At 34.6% G+C, this 23,215-nt stretch overlaps 1 protein-coding gene across 1 annotated transcript in view; it reads right to left on the bottom strand.

Moving 5' to 3' along the window:
* Positions 1 to 249: 249 nt before the first annotated feature.
* The window catches only part of LOC126885529 (uncharacterized), a 75,831-nt gene continuing 52,865 nt past the window's right edge, over positions 250 to 23,215 (bottom strand). The window contains exon 4 of the mRNA XM_050652110.1: positions 250 to 851. Coding sequence (XP_050508067.1) covers positions 757 to 851 — 95 coding nt within the window. The 3' untranslated portion in view covers positions 250 to 756. The remainder of the gene's footprint in view (positions 852 to 23,215) is intronic.

Below are 23,215 nucleotides of genomic sequence, written 5' to 3'. Positions count from 1 at the left end.
CCTCGGTCATATTATGAGACATGATAAATATCATATACTCCAACTAATAATACAGGGTAAAATAGAAAGCAAACGCGGACCCGGAAGAAGAAGACACTCATGGCTTCAAAACTTACGCCAATGGTTTGGACTAACATCGATCGAGTTATTGAGAAACGCCGCAAACAAAATTAAAATTGCTATGATGATAGCCAACGTCCGCAACGGACAAGGCACATGAAGAAGAAGAAGAAGATTCTGTTATATTTATACTACTAACAAAAAAGTGTTATATGAACTGTTTTAAGTACATTTTAGACAAAAAATATTTTTTCGTTTGCTGAAAAAATAAATAGTACTGAAAGGGCTAATAGAGCAAACTCTAGATCAGTAACATTTTTTATAAGTTAAACAAACATTGTAATTTTAGCACTTATATTATATATAAAAATACTAAAGATTAAATTATTCGTTTTGAGCTTCAATCAGGCAAAACATTTTGCTTCAAGGTTTGAGAAAAAACTAATTGCCTTACTTACGATTGAATTCTTAACTAAAACAAATTTATATATAAAATCCTGTTAGGACATCTTTAGGCACAATAATTTAGTTTTGCTATTTTATACAAACCAATTTTCTTGATTCATTTTGAAACGCTAAATGTTTTCCTACTTACCGCTCTATTAAACAATTTTTAGATCGTTCATCAATGTACTGCAGTAAAGATGTTATGGTACCCGTATTTTGATTGATTTTATTAAGTAATTCTTGTCGATATTACGTATGATTTAAATGGACGGAGTTTGCTGCTGAAGCTGAAACATTCTTGTGCCTTGTTAGAGAGTTCATGAATTCTTCGTTTTCCTTACGAACTGAAAAGAAAACAGTAGTTAGATAATAAAAACCAATGTTGTTAAATATACTTCACCGATGAAATTTTATACAAAATAGTTATTTATGTATTAAGAGCGAAAAGTGATACATTATTGCTTGAGAGTAAGAGTTACCGCTCGGCGCGTAGCGGAGAGAGGTAATTACTCGAAAGCAATAATGTCACTTTGCGCTTGTAATACATACAACATCTTTTCTCCAATCACTTAATAAAATGAAACTATTTTTAAATCATTAACTTTATTGTAACTATCTTATATCTGTCATTATATTGTCATAACATTAACTTTTATATCTTTCAGTTTGATTGTTCAAATTTTGAAATAATAGAAGATGTGGAATCGCTACAACTAGGATACAGACTAGGCCACAGTAGAATTAGTATAGTGTGCTATGCGGATGATGCAGCCCTGATTGCAGAGGACGAGAATGACCTACAAAGACAACTTTAACGATTCTATCAAGCATGTCGACGACTCAACATGAACATATTCACGCAGAAAACAAAATGCATTACCATTGCGAAAGACCCATTTAGATGCAAGCTAGTGGTAGAGAAACCCATAGAACAGCTAATCCAGTTCAAATATCTAGGTGTAGAGGTATCAAGTTATCATGACCCAGCCGGAGACCTAAGAGGACAAATTAACAAGGCCGCTGTCTTGTCCGGATGTTTGAGAGATGTAGTCTGGAATAAGCCATATATGAGAATGGGCAGCAAAGTTAGCATTTATAAAACTTGCATCAGACCTGTTATGACCTATGGCATTGAATCAAGAGAAGACACCAATAAAACCAAAAGAATGCTACGAACACCCGAAATGAAGACACTAAGAGCAATAGCAGGGAAGACAAGAAGAGATAGAATACGAAACAACATCATCAGGGAACAATGTGGCGTGCAAAATGTAGTCAGATGAGGCAGTCAAAGACAAAGGGAATGGTTCAGTCATGTAAAAAAGAATGGAGGAGCACAGACTACCAAGAATTGCTCTAGAAGGAAAACCAGCAGGCAAGCGTCCACCGGGGAGACCACCAAAAAGATGGAGAGATATCTGGCAGTCTACCTCTCAAGAAATACTTCAACGTCGGAATTAACAGATCGACAGATCTACAACAAGTATAAGAAGAAGAAGGAGTTTGAAAGTTTAATGTGTTTGTATTGTATGATTTTACGGTTGCTACGGACGACGAGCGTAAAATCAAACTTTACGCGCTAGAGCGATACAGTGACGGTACTCAGTAAACGTCGACTTTTCGTTGCCATTGACAAGCGAAAAAGTCTTCTTTATCAAGTGATTGTAGAAAAGAAAAACAATTATATAGCTTGAATATTGTAAGTTTTCTATCACGTATTCATCAACGTTTAAGGGTGTAAAAAGACGTAAGAATTTATTGTGGTTAGAAGCATATTATTATATTTCTGTCCGTTCGTGGTTGCTAGATCGACCATCAGGCACCTTCACAAGTTGCGGATAGGGGAATTTCCAGGAATGAAAGAAAGAAAAATACCAGATGATGGGTTTGAGTCGTTTCACCTATGAGAAGTAGGCCCACCAAATGCAGTGATTTTAGACTAATCAGTTTGATGAGCCACACACTTAACATCTTTTACGAGTTAAGTATACAAAATTGAGTATTCCTTTTGTGCGAAAGTAGAATGGTAATAAGCAATTTATTTAGAAATAGTCATATACAAATAATACATAAACACATGATACACAAACATATTATAACTTCTTCTTCATGTGCCATCTCCTCTAAGAAAGTTGGCAACCATCATGGCAATTCGCACTTTCGATACCGCTGCTCTAAATAAGCAGCAGATATCAGCAGAAGTGCAGTTAAACCAAGCTCTCAAATTATTTAACCAGGAGATGCGTCTTCTTCCACGAATCCTTCTACCCTGTATTCTTAAATATAACCTATAACACAAACGTATAATGCACAAAAAAAATAATACAAAAACACATAAAATAATTGGAATTTGATATCATCCTGAAAGTGCAAACACCACCCTCAGATTTTTTCAATTAAGGGCAACTTTAAGTCTCACTTACGTTGCAGCTTAATTTTCAATTCTTATTAATTCAATCTACGTGGTAATCCATTTTGCAAGCTGAAAACTGATCTAAGTCTCAATGGTGCAACGCGTATGTTTCGTAAGCTGAGCTTAAAGCACTTCTTAAGCTTAAGATATTTGGTGCAACCAGGATTTAATAAACATTTGATAGGGTAAAATTAAAGGACGTTATCCATTTGTTGTACACAAGAATAATTAAAACGATCGAAAATATCTACCTTCTTCTTCTTTAAGTTCCATCTTCTATCGAAGGTTGGAAATCATCATGGCAATGCGGACCCTGTTGACTGCCGCTCTAAATATCTCTGCACTACTGCATTCGAACCATTCCCGTAAGTTCTTAAGCCAGGATGTTCTTCGTCTTCCCACATTTCGCTTTCCTCGGATTTTGCCTTGCATAATAAGTTGTAATAATGCGTATTTTTGCCCTCTCATCACATGTCCCAAGTACTCAAGTTTTCGTCTTTTGATAGTTAGTATTATTTCCGGTTGATATCCTATCCTTCTAGTTACTTCCACATTCGACATTCTTTGAATCCATGATATTCGTAGGATTCTTCTGTAACACCAAAATTCAAAGGCGGCCAACTTATTCAAATGGACTTGTTTCAACGTCCACGCTTCCAAGCTATAAAGAAGAGTAGAGAACACGTAACATCGAAGCATCCTTAGGCGTAGTTCTAACCTTATATCCCGACAACAAAGAAACTTTTTAAGTTTAATGAATGATGCACGTGCTATTTCAATACGTGTCTTAATTTCTTTGGTTTGTTCTACATTTGATGTTATCCATGTTCCTAAGTATTTGTAGTTATCCACACTCTCAATCACAGTATCTTCAATAGTTAATTGGATGTTTACGTGTGCTGATTTAGTTATGATCATGCATTTAGTTTTCTTTAAATTCATCTTCAGTCCGTACTCATGACAGCGTTCATTAAGGCGTTGCATTACGTTCTGTAAATCATTGTTGTTATCTGTTATTATTACTGTATCGTCTGCAAAACGTAAGTTGTTCAAAACTTCTCCATTGATAGATATACCTTCTATTGAATTTGAGAGCGCTTCTTGAAATACCGCTTCACTGTAGACATTGAAAAGTAGTGGAGACAGCACGCAACCCTGACGGACTCCTCTCTGTATTTTGATATCTTGGGTGTCCTGGTTGTCAACTCTTATCTTGGCAGTTTGATTCCAATATATATTAGATATAATTTTCATGTCACGACTGTCAATATTTTTGCTTTTTAATATATCTACAAGCTTTTTATGTTGAACTTTATCAAATGCCTTTTCAAAGTCTACAAAACATAAGTACATATCCTGATTCATGTCCATGCATCTCTGGGCCAGCACATTCAAGCCGAACAAAGCATCTCGTGTGCTCATACCATTTCTAAAGCCAAATTGTGTGTCACTGATTGCATATTCGAGAGTTTTAACAATTCTACTGTGTATTATTTTCTATACCTATCTAAATATCTACCAGAAAACACAATAGAAGTAAAAGTAGAAGATGATCTAAATGATCCAATTTAAGCTGGCAATGGGATAAGATAGGAGGATTCCTTGAGTCCTTTATTGTTCAACATGATAATGATGAAATTATAAAAAAAAAAAAGTAAGAACTAAAAAAGGATACCTAATGGAAGAAAAACAACTTAAAATAATCTGCTATGCAGACGATGCATATCTCAAAGTGAAGATGATTTACAACGCATGCTGCACCAATTTAACATGACTGCCAGAAAAAAAATGTTAATTTCCAAAAAAAAAAGAGAACATGCTTGGATATAACAGAAAATACAATAAGATGTAAATTGGAGCTGGAGGATCGGATAATAGAACAAGTGATGGAGTTTAAATTTCTAGTCATTACACTATCTAGATACGAAAATCTCGAAACAGAAGTGGAAGATCAAGTGAACAGAGCAAACAGAGCCGCAGTTTGCCTGAATGACACAATATGGACAAATAAAAATATCAGAAAAGAAATGAAAGGCACAATTTACAAAACAGTCATCAGACCAAGAATGACATACGCGGCAGAAACACGACCCGACACAGAGAGGACAAAAAGATTTCTTGAAACAGCGGAGATGAAGACCCTTCGAAAAATCGATGGTAAGACTCTATGGGACAGAGTTAGAAGTACAGATATACGACAAAGATGAAGGTGGACAACATTAATAACTGGGTAAGAAACATAAGAGTAGAATGGAATGACCACATAAGCCGAATAACAACAAAAATAGAGTAGATAGTAAGGACAGCGAGAGATGGTTCCCGAATAGGAAGACGATCAGTGGGAAGACCACTAAGATGATGGACCAACAACTTAGTGGAGGTACATAAAAGAACAGACAGAATCATGTCTATACAAAAAGAAGAAGAAGAAGAAGAAGAAGAAGAAGAAGAAGAAGAAGAAGAAGAAGAAGAAGAAGAAGAATAAGAAGAAGAAGAAGAAGAAGAAGAAGAAGAAGAAGAAGAAGAAGAAGAATATGAAAAGTGGAAAAGCTCCTTGTTCGGACGAGATGTCTGTTGAACTATTAAAGTTGTTAAACGAAGACAATATTTATACTTGTTCTTACTAAACTTTTGAATACATTCTATGAAACAGGAAAAATACGGGATGATTAGCTGACGTCTACTTTCATTGCAATCCTTAAGAAAACCAACGCTAAAAAATGTAAAGATCGTTGAACAATATATTTAAAGCAAGCGTCCACAGACCCGCATCGTACGTATCGGACGCATCGTACACATCGGATTAATTTTTCATACTGCGTCCACTGTATCGGCAGCGATCGGATTGCCGATGCCACTACCTGCTAGGGTAGAAAAATAATTTTAGGTTTATTTTAGGTATAAAGGTTTACTTTAAAATTGGTTGTTATTTAATTTCATATTTAATGTATGCATATTAACTACAGTTATGCGTATGGTAAAATATGATATTTTAATGTATCTGCTAAGTAATAAGAAATCCGCAAAAACGTAAAATATGTAGATCTTATTTAAATATCTACAAAACGAAACGTACTAGGTACATACAACCGGTAGACCGCAAGCTATTACAGAAACACGACGGTAGACCGCATAGTAGCAAACATTTTTCTAACTAATTATACATTTGGTTATAAAGGAATACACAAAGCTGTTACAATTTGATTTAAATGGAAAATAGTAACTACAGTAGGAAAAATGAAAGAATACCCATGAACTAACATATAAAACACGCTGTATTTTCCTGTCACAGTGTCATACAAAAAATTGGCCAGCGCTCGTACATGTAATAATTATTATTACATGTACTTGCGCTGGACAATTTTCTTTGTGACACGGTGACAGGAAAATACAGCGTGTTTTATATGTTCGTTTATGGGTATTCTTTCATTTTTCCGACTGTACATCAGTAAAAGTTTCTTTAAGGCTATGGGTACATAATTCGCAAATATTTTACGTGTATCCCTACTTTTTCTGTCTTTACATGACAAATTACGTGTAGTAAAATTCACACTGGTGTGGATATGTAAACATTACTAGAATGTCATTCTACTTGAAAATGTCATAATTAATTTAAAGAGATGGCTTTTGAATGTTCTTGGATAACTGTTATTTTTATAATTGCAAATTATTAATTCAGTTAATAAATGTAATAATTTTTGCACTAACTATGTTTTCAGTGATTGTAATAATTTATTTGTACAACAAAAACTAATAATCAATCGAGAAAAGAGGAAAAGTGTTAAAGTGATTTTTTAATAATATGTTGTTATTTTGGAACGCTTAAAATTTTGAACATCTCTAACAACAAAATACTTGGATCACAGGATATATCTGATGTATTCTCTGCTTGGATCTTCCACAAATAATACACAATAAATAACTTTTTATTAAGTTCACGTCTTAAATCAATTATTTATCAAATACACTATATATCAATAATATTTAATCAATTTCTCAAAATATTCCCGATGCAATGTCAAATATTTAAAATTGTCACTGATTGTCAGTGTCTGACTGACAATATATGCTGACAATATTATATTCGGTTGAGTGCGTTGTAAGACAAAGACAGATTTGGAAAATATTACCAGGGCATTGTGTTCATTTTTTTCAAATCCTGAAAAAACCAATAAATATTTTTGAAAAATTTAAACGCAGAATGAAAGACTAAATTATTACCGAGGGCCGAAAGTCCCTTAGAATAAATAAAAAGTTTATTTTGAATGAGATATTTGAAATTAAAAATCACACTACATTTTCTCTTAGTTTTTTCACCCCTGTAACTTATTAAAATAAACATTATAGAAGTTCTCAGGGACTTTCGGCCCTCGCTAATAACATAATCTTTCATTCTGCGTTTAAATTTTTCAAAAATACTTATTAGTTTTCTCAGGATTTGAAAAAAATGAATCCCCATTTGAATAGCATTGCAGCCGAAAATACGTACCGATCCTCTTAAAGATTAAATTAATAAAGTTGCCTTTCTGAAATCGGTAAAATACTTTCTGTGGTTTTCAACTACTTGTAATACACTTTTCTTGCTTTTTCATCTTTTGTGAGGGACAATGGACAATGGGAAATGTCTTGCATCAATTTTACACTTCTCTCAGTAACATCATTTACAAGTCTAATATGTATTTTTTAAAAAGTTCATTGCTTTAAGATAGAAAAATGTCTTGTTTTTTAACCAGAATAAATTTTCATAGTTAGATACTCAAGCAAGATATCTTGAAAAAGACCAATAAACCTGAAAAATTAGTAATATTTATGATATTTTAATCCCCATCAAGTTATCATGGCCTGTAATATTTTTTCTAAATATACCTATATATAAAATAAAAGTTAAAACTGAGTTTACTTGTTTCAATACGGACAAGACAATCGTCAAATGGAAATAGCTGTAGATTAGCTCCCACTAGACCAAGCGAAATTCCGAACAGAGCGCGTTCACTGATCGGCATTCTGAATGATTCATCGGCACGCATCGCAAAAGTTGCCTCTCGAAGCAACCCTTCGTCATTCCCGATGATGCGATCCGTACGATGCGGATCAGTAGACGCAGTTACATAAGTTTTTGTACAAGGCAAACTAAAATCCGTAGCGTACGATGCGTCCGGTCCGTACGATGCGGGTCTGTGAACGCTTGCCTTTAATGAGCCATACACTGAAATTATTTTTAAAAACTATACACAATCGTATTTACAAAAAAATATAGAGGCTTTATTCAATGTGTAGTAAGACACGACCAACTCATGGCAATTTTGAAACAAAAGCAAATGCACAAGCGAGATACAAGAATAATAGAAAACTTATAACCAGATAGCGTACATAGAAATAGATAATAGACAATCGGAGAACATCAAAATGAAAAGAGGGGTACAGCAAAGTTGCATTCTCTCACCATTGCTATTTAACTTGTACTCGGAAGTTATATTCCAAGAGGTACTGGACAACGAAGCAGACGGCGTTGTAGTAAATGAAATCACTATTAATAACTTGAGGTATGCAAATACCACTGTGTTATTGACAGAGACTATTGAATATTTGCAGAGAATAGTCCAAAAAGTAAGTCCAATTTATTATTGATGACTAAAATATCAGACTTGTATATAAGTATCTATTCTACCTTGGAACTATAATAAATGAGAATAACGATTTTGCAACTAACAACCAGAATTGAAATTGCATGTAACTCATTTAAGAAAATGAAATATATCACTAATAGACCAGTAAGGATCTGTGAAAAAACGTCTATTTTTGGATGTGAGAGGTGGCATTCGGATTTTTGCAGATAAAGTTAGGTGACACCTTCAGTAATAATGATTGACTTATGCTCCTTCTCAAATATGCCCGGAACATTAATAAAAAAATTAAAATATTTGAAAATTTCGAAAAACGTCGATTTTTTCTGCTTTCTTTGCTTATAACTTTAAAACGATTCGTTTTGGAACAAAGTCGTACAGAAATAAAATAAAGATAATTGAATTTTGTATGATATACGACTGGTCAAAAATGTCTTAACGTATTACCTTTCCTGCAATATAGCAATAAATACAAAATAAGGGGGCAAAATACGCCTGTTGTTATTCAATATTTTTAACCACCTGTCGTGGCACTTAGAACCTTAGTATTTCACTTAGGAAATTCTTTGTAATATATTTAAACCGTGTACCAAATTTCATTACAATCGACCTAATAGATTTTGCATAATAAATTTGCAATCTAAATGTTTTTAAAAAAGTTCAATTTTTTTAAAATCTTTCTGAACAGAAAGTAGACCATTTAGAAGTTGGCTAATTTATTTACATATAAAGAGGTACTCTACCTATCTAATACACTTTACAGAATTAAAATCGGATTATCTAAGGGGCCTCAGCAATGTTTTAAACTTATAAACAATTTTTTGGCTTATAAACGAATAGCTTTGTTTAATAATAAAAAAATTAGTTTTTAGCAATGCAAATAATTAAAACCGGTATAATTTGACTTAAACTTTCAAATGCTGTCAGCAGAATTGCTATTTTATTTTTTAATCAAAAGTTATTCGCGTTCAAAAATTGCAATTTTTCGATTTTTTGAAAGTTCCACTGCGTTTATCTCTAAAACTTTGCATCCTACGAAAAAACTTGTAAGAACATTTTTTGCTTAGAATTACCCAAGAAATACAAAAAAATGTTTTATTTTGCGAAAAATCGATGTTATGTAATTCCTCAAGTTCTTTGTTTATAACAATCTTATCGACATCCGGATCAACTGTTACCCAAAAAATCGTGTTCTACGGGTCAAAAAATACATAAAAATCTTGGGTAAGTCCATCTAAATAAAGGAGCCCTTAGCACCCCCTCCTGGCCACAGCACTAATTTGATTATAAGCCAAAAAATTGTTTATAATTTTAAAGCATTGCTGAGGCTGCTTAAATCATCCGATTTCAATTATGTAAAGTGCATTAGATAGGTGGAGTGCTTCTTTATATGTAAAAAATTGACAAATCTTTGTATGTTCTAGTTTTTGTTGTGCAAGATTTTAAAAAATTTTAATTTTTTAAAAAAAGTTTAGATTGCAAAATTATTATTCAAAATCTAGTTAGTCAATTTTAATGAAATTTGGTGTACGGTTTTAGCACATTACAAAATTTTCTAAGCGCCTTAGGAAGGTTCCAAGTGTAACCTAAGTGATGGAAAATCATTGAATAACGACAGGCTTGTTTTGCCCCCTTATTTTATATTTATTGCTATTTTGCAGCAAGGGTGATAAATTAAGACATTTTTAGCTAATCGAATCTCATAGAAAATTCAATTATCTTTGTTTTATTCCTATACGACCTTGTCCCAAAATGAATCGCTTTAAAGTTATAAGCAAAAAAAGTAGAAAAAACGAAATTTTTTGAAATTTTTAAATATTTTATTTTTTTTATTAATGTTCCGGGCATATTTGAGAAGGAGCATAAATCAATTATTATTAACGAAGTTATCACCTAACTTTATCCACAAAAATCTGAATGCCACCTCTCACATCCACCTAAAAACAGATCCTTACTGGTCTATAAAGTGTCTCTGCTTCTGAGTCTAATTAATTATCCTAGGCTATATATTCGAAACCAATCAACGAAAGACAATAAAAATCGCAAAAAATTATAGGTAATTAAGACAAGGCCAGGATTTTTGTTAATATTAATAAAGTGCACAATAGAAAAATATCAAAAAAAAGGTTACAAAAGTTAAATATTATGTTTCATACTGTATACTGTACACAAATTCTCAAAACCTTACCATAATTTTCCTATACCGTGTTCACGACACATATGGTCTGCAGATCCAGAAAATGTATAATATGTGACATTTCTTGTTGAATTGTTGGTTTGTACCATAGCAGTAGATCTGTGAGTCAAGGTGATGACGACAGTTAAAATGCTGATGAAAGACAACACAAAAAATGTTAACAAAATTGTTATCACTATCTTTTTTCTGTGTTTGTACTTTTTTATTTCTTCTTCTGTATAATCGTGGTGGCGACTCGAGACTGATGGTTTTCTGGAAGAAATGTGGGAGCTTCTACGAGAAGAATTTCTTCTGGTGGCTTCTTTGTAAGATGGATTTCTCTCTGTGAATGACGAATGTCTTCTGTAGTCTTGATAAGATGAATTCCTCCTTGAATTGTCTTTATATGCATAAATGTCTCTGTAAGATACTTTTGACTGCCTCCTCGATTCATTATCTACTGTATATTTGGAAAAACTTTTGTCAGTTACACTGGTTCTTCGCTTTTCACTTCCTCTTCGCTTCTTTCTTCTTGGTGTCAACTGAGTGCTTCTCCTATTTGCATGTTTTCTACTAAACAATTTTTCTTTCCTCTTTTTGAACAGGATTTCTTCTAAAGACACAGTTTTTCTTAGTTTCGGTCTAATATCTCCACGATTATAGTCAGAAAACGAACTAGATCGCGAACTAAAACGGTCATTCTCAGGAATTTGCAAGAAAATACTTTGATCGCTCTTTTTCTCAATGCTGTAAGGCATTTTCAGCTTTAGCGCTTAAATTCTACTGAGATTAAACTCTGAACATTATAAAATTTGTGTTAAAATAACGTATCCTCTCGTAAATTGTATGATGATACCTCGTGAAGAGATATAAATAGAAAATAAGAGCAAGTTTACTTGGAGCATAAACAAATCTATTACAAATAGGTGCTTAGTTTATACCGGGGGCGTCGACATATTGATCACCGCTTAGTGCATCTCATCGTAAACTATCAGAAAAATATACACGGTGCGCTTAAAATTTAATCAGTTGTTTTGTTTTATTTTTTTTTTGTTTTTGACTCGAAAATTATTTTTACAATAATAATAATCTTTCGTTTCTCACTTTATATTCCACGTTCCTTCTATCTATATTTCTTATGTATTATTTCAACTGCTGCCTCCACCGAATCCTTAAATTTCTATTAGAAAAAAAGTCTTAGATGTAGAAATTTTCGTATCTCGTAATTATTGTCATTCGTATCTTCGATATCTGAGATCAGGATTAAGTCATATGAATAATTATTTTTTAACGCTTTTCTTTAGTTAAATAATTTGCGTCAAATCTTTAGACGTTAATTTAACTGCCTTTTCTCCAATGCAAATGAGTGAAAATTTGCAGACATATGAATTCACGGGAACACGAATAGTCAATAATTTTTTTTATGTTTATTGATTGTTTAAATAAAAAAAACGATTTTAATGGAAAATGCTTAAATTCTCTTGATTTTTACAAAGTAAAAACTTGACACTTTTACAGATTGTAGGTAATGATATGAACTATACATAATTTCACTTCTTACGTTAATTGTTTACGTTATGCTTCATAAATAAACAATAGAGTTTCAAATTTTGAACGCTCATATATTTGTTTATTTAAAAATCGGCGCTTATTCGTGTCAAATTTCAATACGATACGAAATAAAACTTCAACCAAAACTCGAATTAAAAAAAATCGTGTTTTTATCGTTTGTAGTGTTAGAAAAACCACCAGTAGAGACGTTTTTGCTACAATTAACATTAGAATTCGTTTTGGCGTATTCACTAAACGCTTTTCTTTAGCTCAATCGTTTGGGTCAAATCTTTAGACGTTAATTTGACTGCCTTTTCTTCAATGCAAATGATTGAAAATTTGCAGACATACGCATTCGCGGGAACAATACACGAATAGTCAATAAAAAATTTTTATGTTCATTAATAATTGTTAATTGTAAATAAAAAAAAAACGATTTTAACTGAAAATGCCTTAATTCTCTTATTTTTTACAATGAAGAAAGTTGAAACTTTTACAATTGTAGCTAATTATATGAACTATACATAATTTCACTTTTTACGTTAATTGTTTACGTTATGCTTCATTAATAAACAATAAAGTTTCAAATTTTTTGCCGATTCCGACTACTTTTCATTTTAGTACATCATATTATGTTTTATACATATTTTAATAAACATGACGATATATTTTAATGTTTGAAAAGTGTAAGACTAAAAAGTAAAAAATAAAAAAATATATGAAAAAAATTTTTTTAAGAAACGCTTTTCTTTAGTTACGAGTGACTAAAATTAAAAATATTATAAAAAAATAACTAAAAAGCTAAAAATAAAAAAAATTGAAAAAATCTAACACATTCGTTAAAGAAAAGCGTGTGGCGAAAACCGTTTATTCGATGAAGACGCGCCACGCTTTTCTTTGACGAATGTGTTAGATTTTTTCAATTCCTTTTTATTTTTAGCTTTTTAGTTGATTTTTTTATATTTTTAATTTTAGTCACTCGTAACTAAAGAAAAGCGTTTCTTAAAATTTTTTTTGAAGATATTCTTCTTTAGCGGCGAATCGATTGAGGGTAAAATTGTACATGAACCACGCGCCTGCGCACACTGACAGTATGTAGTTCATTGCTAATCTTTCAAGATAGGTATGTATGTATCTGTAACCGTGCAAATAAGTCATTAAAAGAATATATTAGTGGTTTTAGGAAATCTATTATTTATTATAATTCTTGTGTTTTTGGATTTGTGTTTCCCTGTAGTAAAATAATAAAATACAGTAGAAAAAATGAAAGAATACCCATGAACGAACATATAAAACACGCTGTATTTTCCTGTCATCGTGTCACAAAGAAAATTGCCCACCGCAAGTACATGTAATAATAATTATTACATGTACTTGCGCTGGCCAATTTTTTGTGTGACACGGTGACAGGAAAATAAAGCGTGTTTTATATGTTCGTTCATGGGTATTCTTTCATTTTTTCTACTGTATGTAGGCATAACATTTTTACAGTTTGTCGCCGTGTTGTGTAATTATATCCGAAACTTACATGTCAATTCAAGTGGCTCGATGGCGTAGTTGGCAGAGCGGTGGGACAGAGAACGGAAGGTCGCGGGTTCTAATCCTAGACGATTCATACTTTTTTTTATTTTTCGTTATTTTAATAAAAATTTTTTGAAAGTGGTAGATAAGAAAGTTAGTTTAATTTTTAAATAAAATAAAAATAACCTGTTAAGTATATTTACTTCGTTTAAATTACCTATATAGTAGAAGAATATCTTTTTACGTGCGTACAAAGTACACACACATTCTTTTTTTCATATTTTTTTATTTTTTGTTTAACTTAAATCCTTAAACTAGAAAATATATTTGGTTGAAAATTAGAACATTACAACTCTATGACATGTGTTTATTACGATGTTAATAACTTTTAACTTTATTTTCAATCATTATTATTTATTGTCATTATAATATTATTGTTCCAATGTACATTTTGATATTGCCTGACATGTGATGGTTGTGTTTAAAAGTTGGTTGACGATCGTTTTTTCCGAATACATTGATACTTCTCGTTAGATATCATGTTGGCTACCATATTCGCTATCGTGACTTTATTAACAGCAGCTCTGAATAATGATGTAGTCCATTTTCCATACCATTGCCTTAGATTTTTCAGCCATTATGTTCTTCTTCTACCAGGACCAGGTTCATCTTGGATCTTTCCAAGACGGTAAGACGGTTTTCATAGACGGATGACAAGTATTAGTAATTTGATATTACTTTCTTTTTCTTTTTCCTTAGCTTTTCCTTTTCTGGTGTCGCTGTTCTGTACTCTTCTTTGCCACTCATTTATGCCCATCGTGTCTTCTTCACCTACACCTTTCTCCCTCAAGTCCTCTGCAATACAGTTCCTCCATTTTCTATTCGGTTTTCCTCTACCTCTATTTCCATCAACTTCTAACAGCTCCATTCTTCGTCTCACATGGTTTTCATTGCTACGTCTTACTTATGACGTGACCAAATCATAAGTCTTTGTTCTTGAATAATTTACCCGTAGTGTAGTCACCCCGGCTCTTCCCTAATCAAGTCGTTCCTGATCCTATTCCTTCTAGTCTTACCCAACATCCACCGTAACAATTTTATTTCAGCTACTCTTATCTTTCTTTTTTTTTTGAGGCGCAGCTAGAAGAACTCTTATGCAAAAAAGAGACAATATCTACAACAGCAAATTGAAAAAGTAGAAGGAGAACACAGACGCAATCAAAGTAAAAATTTCTACAGAGAGGTAAGACAACATAAGAGAGGCTCGTATATATGGACAACCAACTTCGTGAGAGATAAAAATGGAGAAATGCTGGCTGCCAAAAACAAAATAATAGAAAGATGTGCTGAATATTTTGAAGAGCTTCTGAATATCCAAAATTTTACTGATGAAAACAATGAAAATGGTGGAAACAACGGAGAACCATGAGTATCAAACGGCCGAATTAGAAATACCCCCACCAAGCATAGAAGAAATTACGCATACCATAAAAACGCTTAAAAACGATAAATCCCCTGGTCTGGACAATATTGATGGCGAGCTAATTAGAACAGGCGGTCATGAACTCATAAGTAGAATCCATCAATTAATAGAAAAGGCCTGGCAACAAGAAATAATGCCGAAAGAATGGCGTGGTAGTATTATTGTACCAATACACAAGAAAGGAAAAAAGGAATCATGCATGAATTACAGAGGAATCTCACTAATCAACACTACGTATAAAATATTGGCTTTGATATTATTAAAAAGATTAGTACCATACGCCGAAGAAATAGTTGGTGACTACCAGTGTGGTTTCAGGCCTGGCAGATCGACTATTGATCAAATATTTACAATAAGACAAATGCTTGAAAAGTATTGGGAATATAATCAGGACGTTCATCAGATCTTTATAGACTTCAAACAGGCTTATGATTCCATTAATTGTGCAACAAAACTCAAACCAGACATAACTGCTTTGCCCATGACGTAGACACAGTAGCACAATCAACATTAGAAATTAAGGATATTTTCTCGAGCTTTGAAAAAGCTGCATTAAACATCGGTCTAAAAATAAATGAAGACAAAACAAAATATATGGTCGTCTATGGTAATATTACTATAAACGATCATAACTTCGAAGTGCTTAAAGAAATTAAATATCTAGGAGCAACAATCACAAATGACAACAAATTTGAGCGAGAAGTTGAAACCCAAATAATGGCAGGAAACAGATCTTTTTTCGCAATGAAATATCTAATAAAGTCAAAACTTTTTTCACGAGGTGCAAAAATCCAGATATATAAGACCATAATACGACCAGCAGTCGTGTATGGAAGCGAAACGGACGCTAACAAAAAGAGAAATAAATAAATTGCTGGTGTGGGAACGTAAACTCCTTCGAATGATATATGGCCCTTGCAGAGACAGCGTCACAAACGAATGGAGGCGCAGATACAATAACGAGCTAGAGCCTCTATTCGGAAAAGAAAATCTAGTCAGATATATAAAGGCTACTAGACTCAGATGGGCAGGGCATGTGATACGCAGTAACGACAATCGCCTTATAAAAAATGTGTTCTGGGAAAGGCCAGATGGAAGAAGGTCTGTAGGGCGACCTAGAAAAAGGTGGAAAGATGCAGTCAAAGAGGATCTAGAGAAAATGGGAGTGCGACAATGGGAATTAGTGGCACAGGACCGACAAACATGGAAGGCAATAGTAAACGCGGCAAAGACTCACGAAGAGTTGTAGCGCCATTGATTATGATCTTATCTTCTTTTCCTAGCTCTTTTTTACCGGCCACACTTCACCGCTATACACCAACGCAGGCTTCACCACACTCATGTATTATCTTTATGTTCATCCCTTCAGTCTATAGCCCGTGGACGATTTTCCAATGGAGTGTCCGATTTTCCGTTATGAACGAGCCAGTGAATTTAAATTTTCCTACTCGTACTAGTTTTTCTTCAAACAATCCGATGTCATCAACCGTTTCTCTTCCTCCCAACCACATATACTCCGTTTTAGATCTGCTGACCTTAATTCCTTCCTCTTCAATAGCCCTTCTGTAATCTTCAAACTTATCCAACAGTTCTTTGCTATTCTCTACTAACACGATATGATCATCAAAGATCATTGAACAAGGAGGCTCCTCCCCTAAAATACCTTACTTATAATAATATTAAAGACGTAGGTACTCAGTGAAGAGCCTTGATGGGAACCAACCGTCACTGGATAACTTTTGGTCACTCCGAATAAGTCCTTACTTTGGTGTATACTCCCTCATACATATTATCTTTCACGCGCCTCACGCATTTCTCAGGAACCCATCTCTCTCATAGTACTCCTTCTCAAGATCTATAAATACCTGATATAGCTCTCTTTTTTCTTACCGTATTTCTCTATCAACTATCTCAAAGCAAACTAGGCATCCGTTGCCCTCCTTCTTGGCATAAACATAAACTGTTCTTTTCCTACCGATGTCTGTCTCCATAACCTTCGATCTACAGTTTAACAGCTTACAGCACAACATTTCATTGTGTACCACAATTAACTTTATTCCTCTATAGTTGTTACAGCCTGTAAATAAAGTTATTATCCCAATCTTGATTACAAAAGGTTTTTTGTAAGGGCTTTATTAACCCCCCGATTCAGCATCCTCTTATCGGCCAATATGCCTCCTAGACTGCCTTGGTAAGTCCTATGAAAGACTTATCAAGAAGACGCTGGAAGGCATGTTGAAAGATGAGAGAGTGTTATTAAATCAACAGTATGGGTTTCGTAAAGGTAGATCGACAGTCGACGCCGCGACCTGGGTCCTTGTTCTGTTGGACATAAAAAATGCATATAACTCAGCAAACTGGGGTCTTATAGTAGACAGAGTCGTCGAATGGGCCCCAGAATATATGTCCAACATAATAAAGGACTACTTATCTGACAGAACCGTATGCATATCGAAAAAAAAAAGAAGAAAGAGATGACCGCGGGAGTACCCCAGAGGTCAGTCCTGGGACCCTCACTATGAAATATATTATACAGGGTGTCCCGAAAAGATTGGTCATAAATTATACCACATATTCTGGGGTCAAAAATAGTTCGATTGAACCTAACTTACCTTAGTACAAATGTGCTCAAAAAAAGTTACAGCTCTTTGAAGTTACAAAATGAAAATTGATTTGTTCAATATATCGAAAACTATTAGAGATTTTTTATTGAAAATGGACATGTATCATTCTTATGAAAGGAATATCTTAAAACAAAATTATAGTGAAATTTGTCCGCCCCATAAAAAATTTAGGGGGATTTTGTTCCCTTAAACCACCCCCAAACTTTTGTGTACGTTCCAATTAATTCATTATTGTAGTACCATTAGTTAAACACAACGTTTTTAAAACTTTTTTGCCTCCAAGTATTTTTTAGATCAGCCATTTTTTATCGAAATGCGGCTTCTTTTTCAATATATTTACGTAAAAATTTTATGGGGGTTTTGTTCCTTTAAACTCCCCAAATGTTTGTGTACGTTATAATTAAACTATTATTATGGTACCATTAGTTAAACACAGTGTTTTTAAAACTTTTGCCTCTTAGTCTTTTTTTCATAAGTCACCTTTTATCGAGATGTAGCTTGTTTTTCAAAATATACCTAAAAATGTAAATTATAAATAAATTTTCAAATTAGCAACAGGTCTCTATAATCGTACAGTGCGACAAGCGAGTGGTGGCGGCTGACCTTCTCGTATTCTGCATTTGTCGCTGTGTATTTTCGCTCAAGGTCACGCGCCATGACTGGCTTGTCGACTTGTACTTAACTATGTATATACAAATACGTGGTGGATTCGACAAATATTCAAAATATCTGGATAAACACTAGCTTATCGAAAAAGTTCTAAGAGGCAAAAAAGTTTTAAAAATATTGTGTTTAACTAATGGTGCCACAAAATAATTTAATTGGAACGTACACAAAATTTTGGGGGTGTTTAAGGGAACAAAATCCCCATAAAATTTTTATGGGGTGCACAAATTTCACTTTAATTTTTTTTTAAGATGTTGCTGCAATAAAAATTCCACATGTCTATTTTCAATATAAAATCTCTGAGAGTTTTCGATATATGAAAAAAAATCGATTTTCATTTTGTAACTTCAAAGGGCTGTAACTTTTTTTGTGTGCACTATTGGATAAAAATAAGTGAGGTTCAATCAACCTATTTTTGATCCCAGAATCTGTAGTATAATTTATGACCAATTTTTTCGGGACACCTTGTATAATGGGGTACTAAAAGCAAACAAGGAGAGACGAGTGAGAGCGATTGCATACGCGGACGATCTAGCTTTACTAATCGAAGACAACACGAATGGGGGAATAATAGGAAAAGTAAATAGAGCAATACGAAAGATTGCGGCTTGGATAAAAAGAAGCGACCTAAAATTAGCAGTAGAGAAGACGGAAGCCATAATCTTTAGGGGACCGAGAAAAAGAAATGATATTATATTTGAATACAAAGGCTCCGCAATAAGACCCCAGAAGACAGTGAAATACATAGGTATAATATTTGACGACAGGATTATATTCGGACAACACATACAAGAAGCATGTCGGAAGGCAGAAAAAAGGACCTCCACACTAAACAAGCTGATGCCAAATATAGGGGGTCCGGAATCCCAGAAAAGAACGGTGATGCTACAATCAATCCTATCTATAGTGTTATACGAGGCCCCAGTATGGCACGAGGTCCTTCGAATGAAAAAGTACAAAGACATGCTTCTTAGGGCTCAGAGAAAACCTCTGATCAGGGTGTGCAGCGCGTACAGAACTGTATCAAGCATTGCCTTACAGGTGGTGGCTGGTGCTGTACCGGTGCACATCCTGGCCAGAGAAAGAGTCCGAATGTATCAAAGGGGCAAGGAGGTAATAGGTTCAGGACCACAGGAGAGGACGAGAAGTCTACAGATGTGGCAGAGGGAATGGACAGTCGAAGTCGAGAAGGCGGCCTGGACGAGATCCTTGATTCCGGATGTGGTGAGGTGGTACGATTGTCGGCATCGGCGCGCCAACTATTACTTCACACAATTCTTGACGGGACATGGATCATTTAGGAAATTTACCTATCGTATAGGGAAGACAGTGGACGATCTATGCCCCGAGTGTAGAGTAGTGGATGACGCGCAGCATGTTGTGTTCGTGTGCCCTGAATATCACGCGGGGCGTACTGAGCTACAGCTGGGTCTGGGATCCCTTCTAGGCGAGCCTCATGAGCTAATCGATAAGCTATCGATAGCAAGAGAGACTTTGACCTGATCATTGCTTTTGTCACCAAGACAATCAAGGATAAAGAGGAAAAAGAGAGGCGTCTGCAAGCGGGATGACCAATCGTCATTATTTATTTTTTAACATGTTTGTGTCATGCAAGCAGTCAGCGGGGGAGGACCCTTTACATCCAATTTACGCTGGCTGCCCTTATTTTATTTTATTTATTCTATTTTATCTATCTATTTATTTATTTATCAATTTTATTTATATAACATTTTACCCGTTTTATCTTAATCTTATTTAACTGTGGTGCATGTCTCAAGAGGCTATCAGTAGGGGGAGGATTTTTATTTTCTACTTAGGCTGAGTGCCTTTTGTGTTTCTCGTTTTGTTTCTGTTTTGATTTCTGTTTTCTTTGTTCTACCCGTGTCCGTCCCGGGGCATCTGGCGAGGGAGGACCTTTTACATCCAACCTACGCCAACTGCCTCCTTGTTTTAAATCCGAGATTTTTAATGGATGTGTGTATTGAATGAATGCATTGATGAAAGTAAGAATGTTTGGCGTTACTCGTAATTACCAACTGGTTCTGTTTTGCTAGTTCCAACGTGGGAGGGGGCACCCCGTTCACCCCACCTGCGAGAGGGTTGCGCCGGACTGTCGCTCCATCGACCGGTCTGACGCGAGGCTCTTGCGGGAGGAAGGCTAGGCGACCGCCAAACCCATGGAATGCACGCGAAAAGTGCCAGAGGGGAGTTAAGAGTAAGGTCGGCGGGTCAGGTATGCACGCTAAGTGCGGTTCCAGACCCGTCGGCTGGAGGAACAGGGGGTGAGTTTAGTCGGTAGGCGGCCTCGGCATGCGGTGAAGCGTGCCGAACTGAATATGACACACCTGAGACAACTTCCCAGACGGTCTTTTGGAGATTTTCACCTCCCAAAAAAAAAGGGATTTATTAACTTAGTGTTACAACTTTGTAACAAACCGAAATCTTTGGCCCAAAGATTGTTACGCTCTGCAGTGGCGACGCGTGACTTTTTCTAAAGTGTTACCAAAACCAGATGAAAAAAAAATCTTATTGAAAAAATGAAGATATGGCTAAATGTATATAGCTTCAATAACATCATTTTGTATATCACTTGAACCTCTCGAAAAAACAGTTGATGTTTCTAGATCTTGTCAAAATGTTTGATCTTGTTTGGCAATTAATGTTAACAATTCCCTATAATTGCCTAGATTGTCAGAGTCGTCGCCCTCAAAATGACCACGAAACGCTAATTCTTGTTTGGCCAAAAAACATAAGGTATCTATTATAAGTGTGCTAAGGATATACCTATCTATTTTTTAACAAACTCAAACTTTGCCAAACTGAATCAAATTGGGTATACATCGTACATGTAGGTAACGGAGAAATTTCATGTCTCCTTTTTAAAACTCTAAAACCATTTAAATCGTGAACCTGGTCCACCCATTTTTCTGTAGAAACCAGAAGACATGGCCAACAATACAGTCTATTTTTCCTGCAACCATATAACCAATAAGGATTTTCACTGTACCAACTAAATTTAAAATATCGAACAATTTTTTTTTATTCCTTTTTTAAATTGTTTAAAATAGGTTTCTCATTTTCAATAATCTTATTTTTTTTCGATTGATAACTTAGTTTGTTTTCCGGTAGATGGCCCTAGTTCATCCGTGACATTTCTTTCTTTGCAATTCGGGAAGGCCCTAAGCTATGGTAAATGGTTAAAGTGGAGAGAAGATGATATGGGTTTACTGATGAGGGGAAAAAGATCTCCGAAACCGGTATAGACTCTTCCTGCACTCTCCGCTTTAACCAGAGTATTATGCAGCTGCTGCATTTTCGTTTTGCAAAGAAATTGAGAATGTTTATACATTTTTATTTATTTTTCTTCAAAATTATACAAGGAGAATTACTTTTCAAGTATTTGATCGATTACGCAGTGACACTCATCCATGGTTAACTGCACGCACACTTTTTATAGGAACCCTAACTAAATTTAAATCTGGTAACAGGGCTACTAATATACACAGCGCGCTTACGGGCTTACGCCGTCACTCTTTCAAAATTTTCAGACACTAGCCGGTCCCGAGCGACAGCGAGGATATAACCATTGTAACTACAAATGAGACTGGTAACAGAGTATAATAAAGTGCAACTGAGTCACATAAACTCGCCAATATTTTCGTGTGTCTACGAGTAGTTGGCTATTTACTGAATTAGGTACTATTAACACATAATATAATAATATATTTCTATTGGTAAAAATATTGGTAAATGGAATTATTCATCGTCATAAAATATTTATTTGCACGATTTTTAACTGTTACCAATGGTAACAGTGGTTACATGGACGCTTCGCCAGTGACACTCTGTAAACAAATTTATAATCTCGATCTCCAGTTAATTCTTCTTTTTCAATTTTCAGCCTTTACAAAAACAATTAATAGCCTAAATTCACCATATGTGGATTAACATACCTCGGATTAGAAACACAATCTCGATTAGGTATTATTGCATTTGTGCTCTACAAACTTTTAAAAGTTCTATGTGCTACCAGACCGCCCTAAAAGGTTTTATTTGCTTAAAATTTAAATTAAACACGCACAAAAATTAATTATTGATTTCCCCCTCGTTGTAAAAGTCTAAAGAAGCCGATTTCTTATACTGTTCAGTTAAGCGCTGGTTTCCTCAAAAGCGGTCCCGACAACCTGCGATCGTAACACTGCGATGAATGACATCATAAAAAACTGTACCATGCAAAATAATAGCGGTGGTTTCCAAGGATGCGTTGGAAGCTACCGCTTGCTGAGCTTGCACATTCCATTGCCGCAGTGAAGAACCTTGAATTTTTCACCGTAATCTGACGTAATTCATCGCAGTTCTACGGTCGCAGGTTGTCGGTGCCGCTTTCGAGGAAACCAGCGCTTTAGTTACCAACCAGTCTCAGAGTTAGTCGGTCGCATTTAATACAACTCAGTGTATTGTAGTATCAGTGTACATACCAATGTGGTATTAATTTACAATTCTCTCGCTACTCTCGTTTCGTCCATAATTTGTCAATTTATCAACTGGTGAAGTTTTCTAAACAGCAATAGAGTATATTAAATAAACGCAATGGTTTAAAATGACCTATGTAGGATTCAAAAAATAGCTTATTTTGGTAATTTAGTTTAT

This window comes from Diabrotica virgifera, chromosome 5 (genome assembly GCF_917563875.1).
Source record: "Diabrotica virgifera virgifera chromosome 5, PGI_DIABVI_V3a".
NCBI classification, from domain to species: Eukaryota; Metazoa; Arthropoda; class Insecta; order Coleoptera; family Chrysomelidae; genus Diabrotica; species Diabrotica virgifera.
This window is presented reverse-complemented; position numbering and strand designations above follow the sequence as displayed.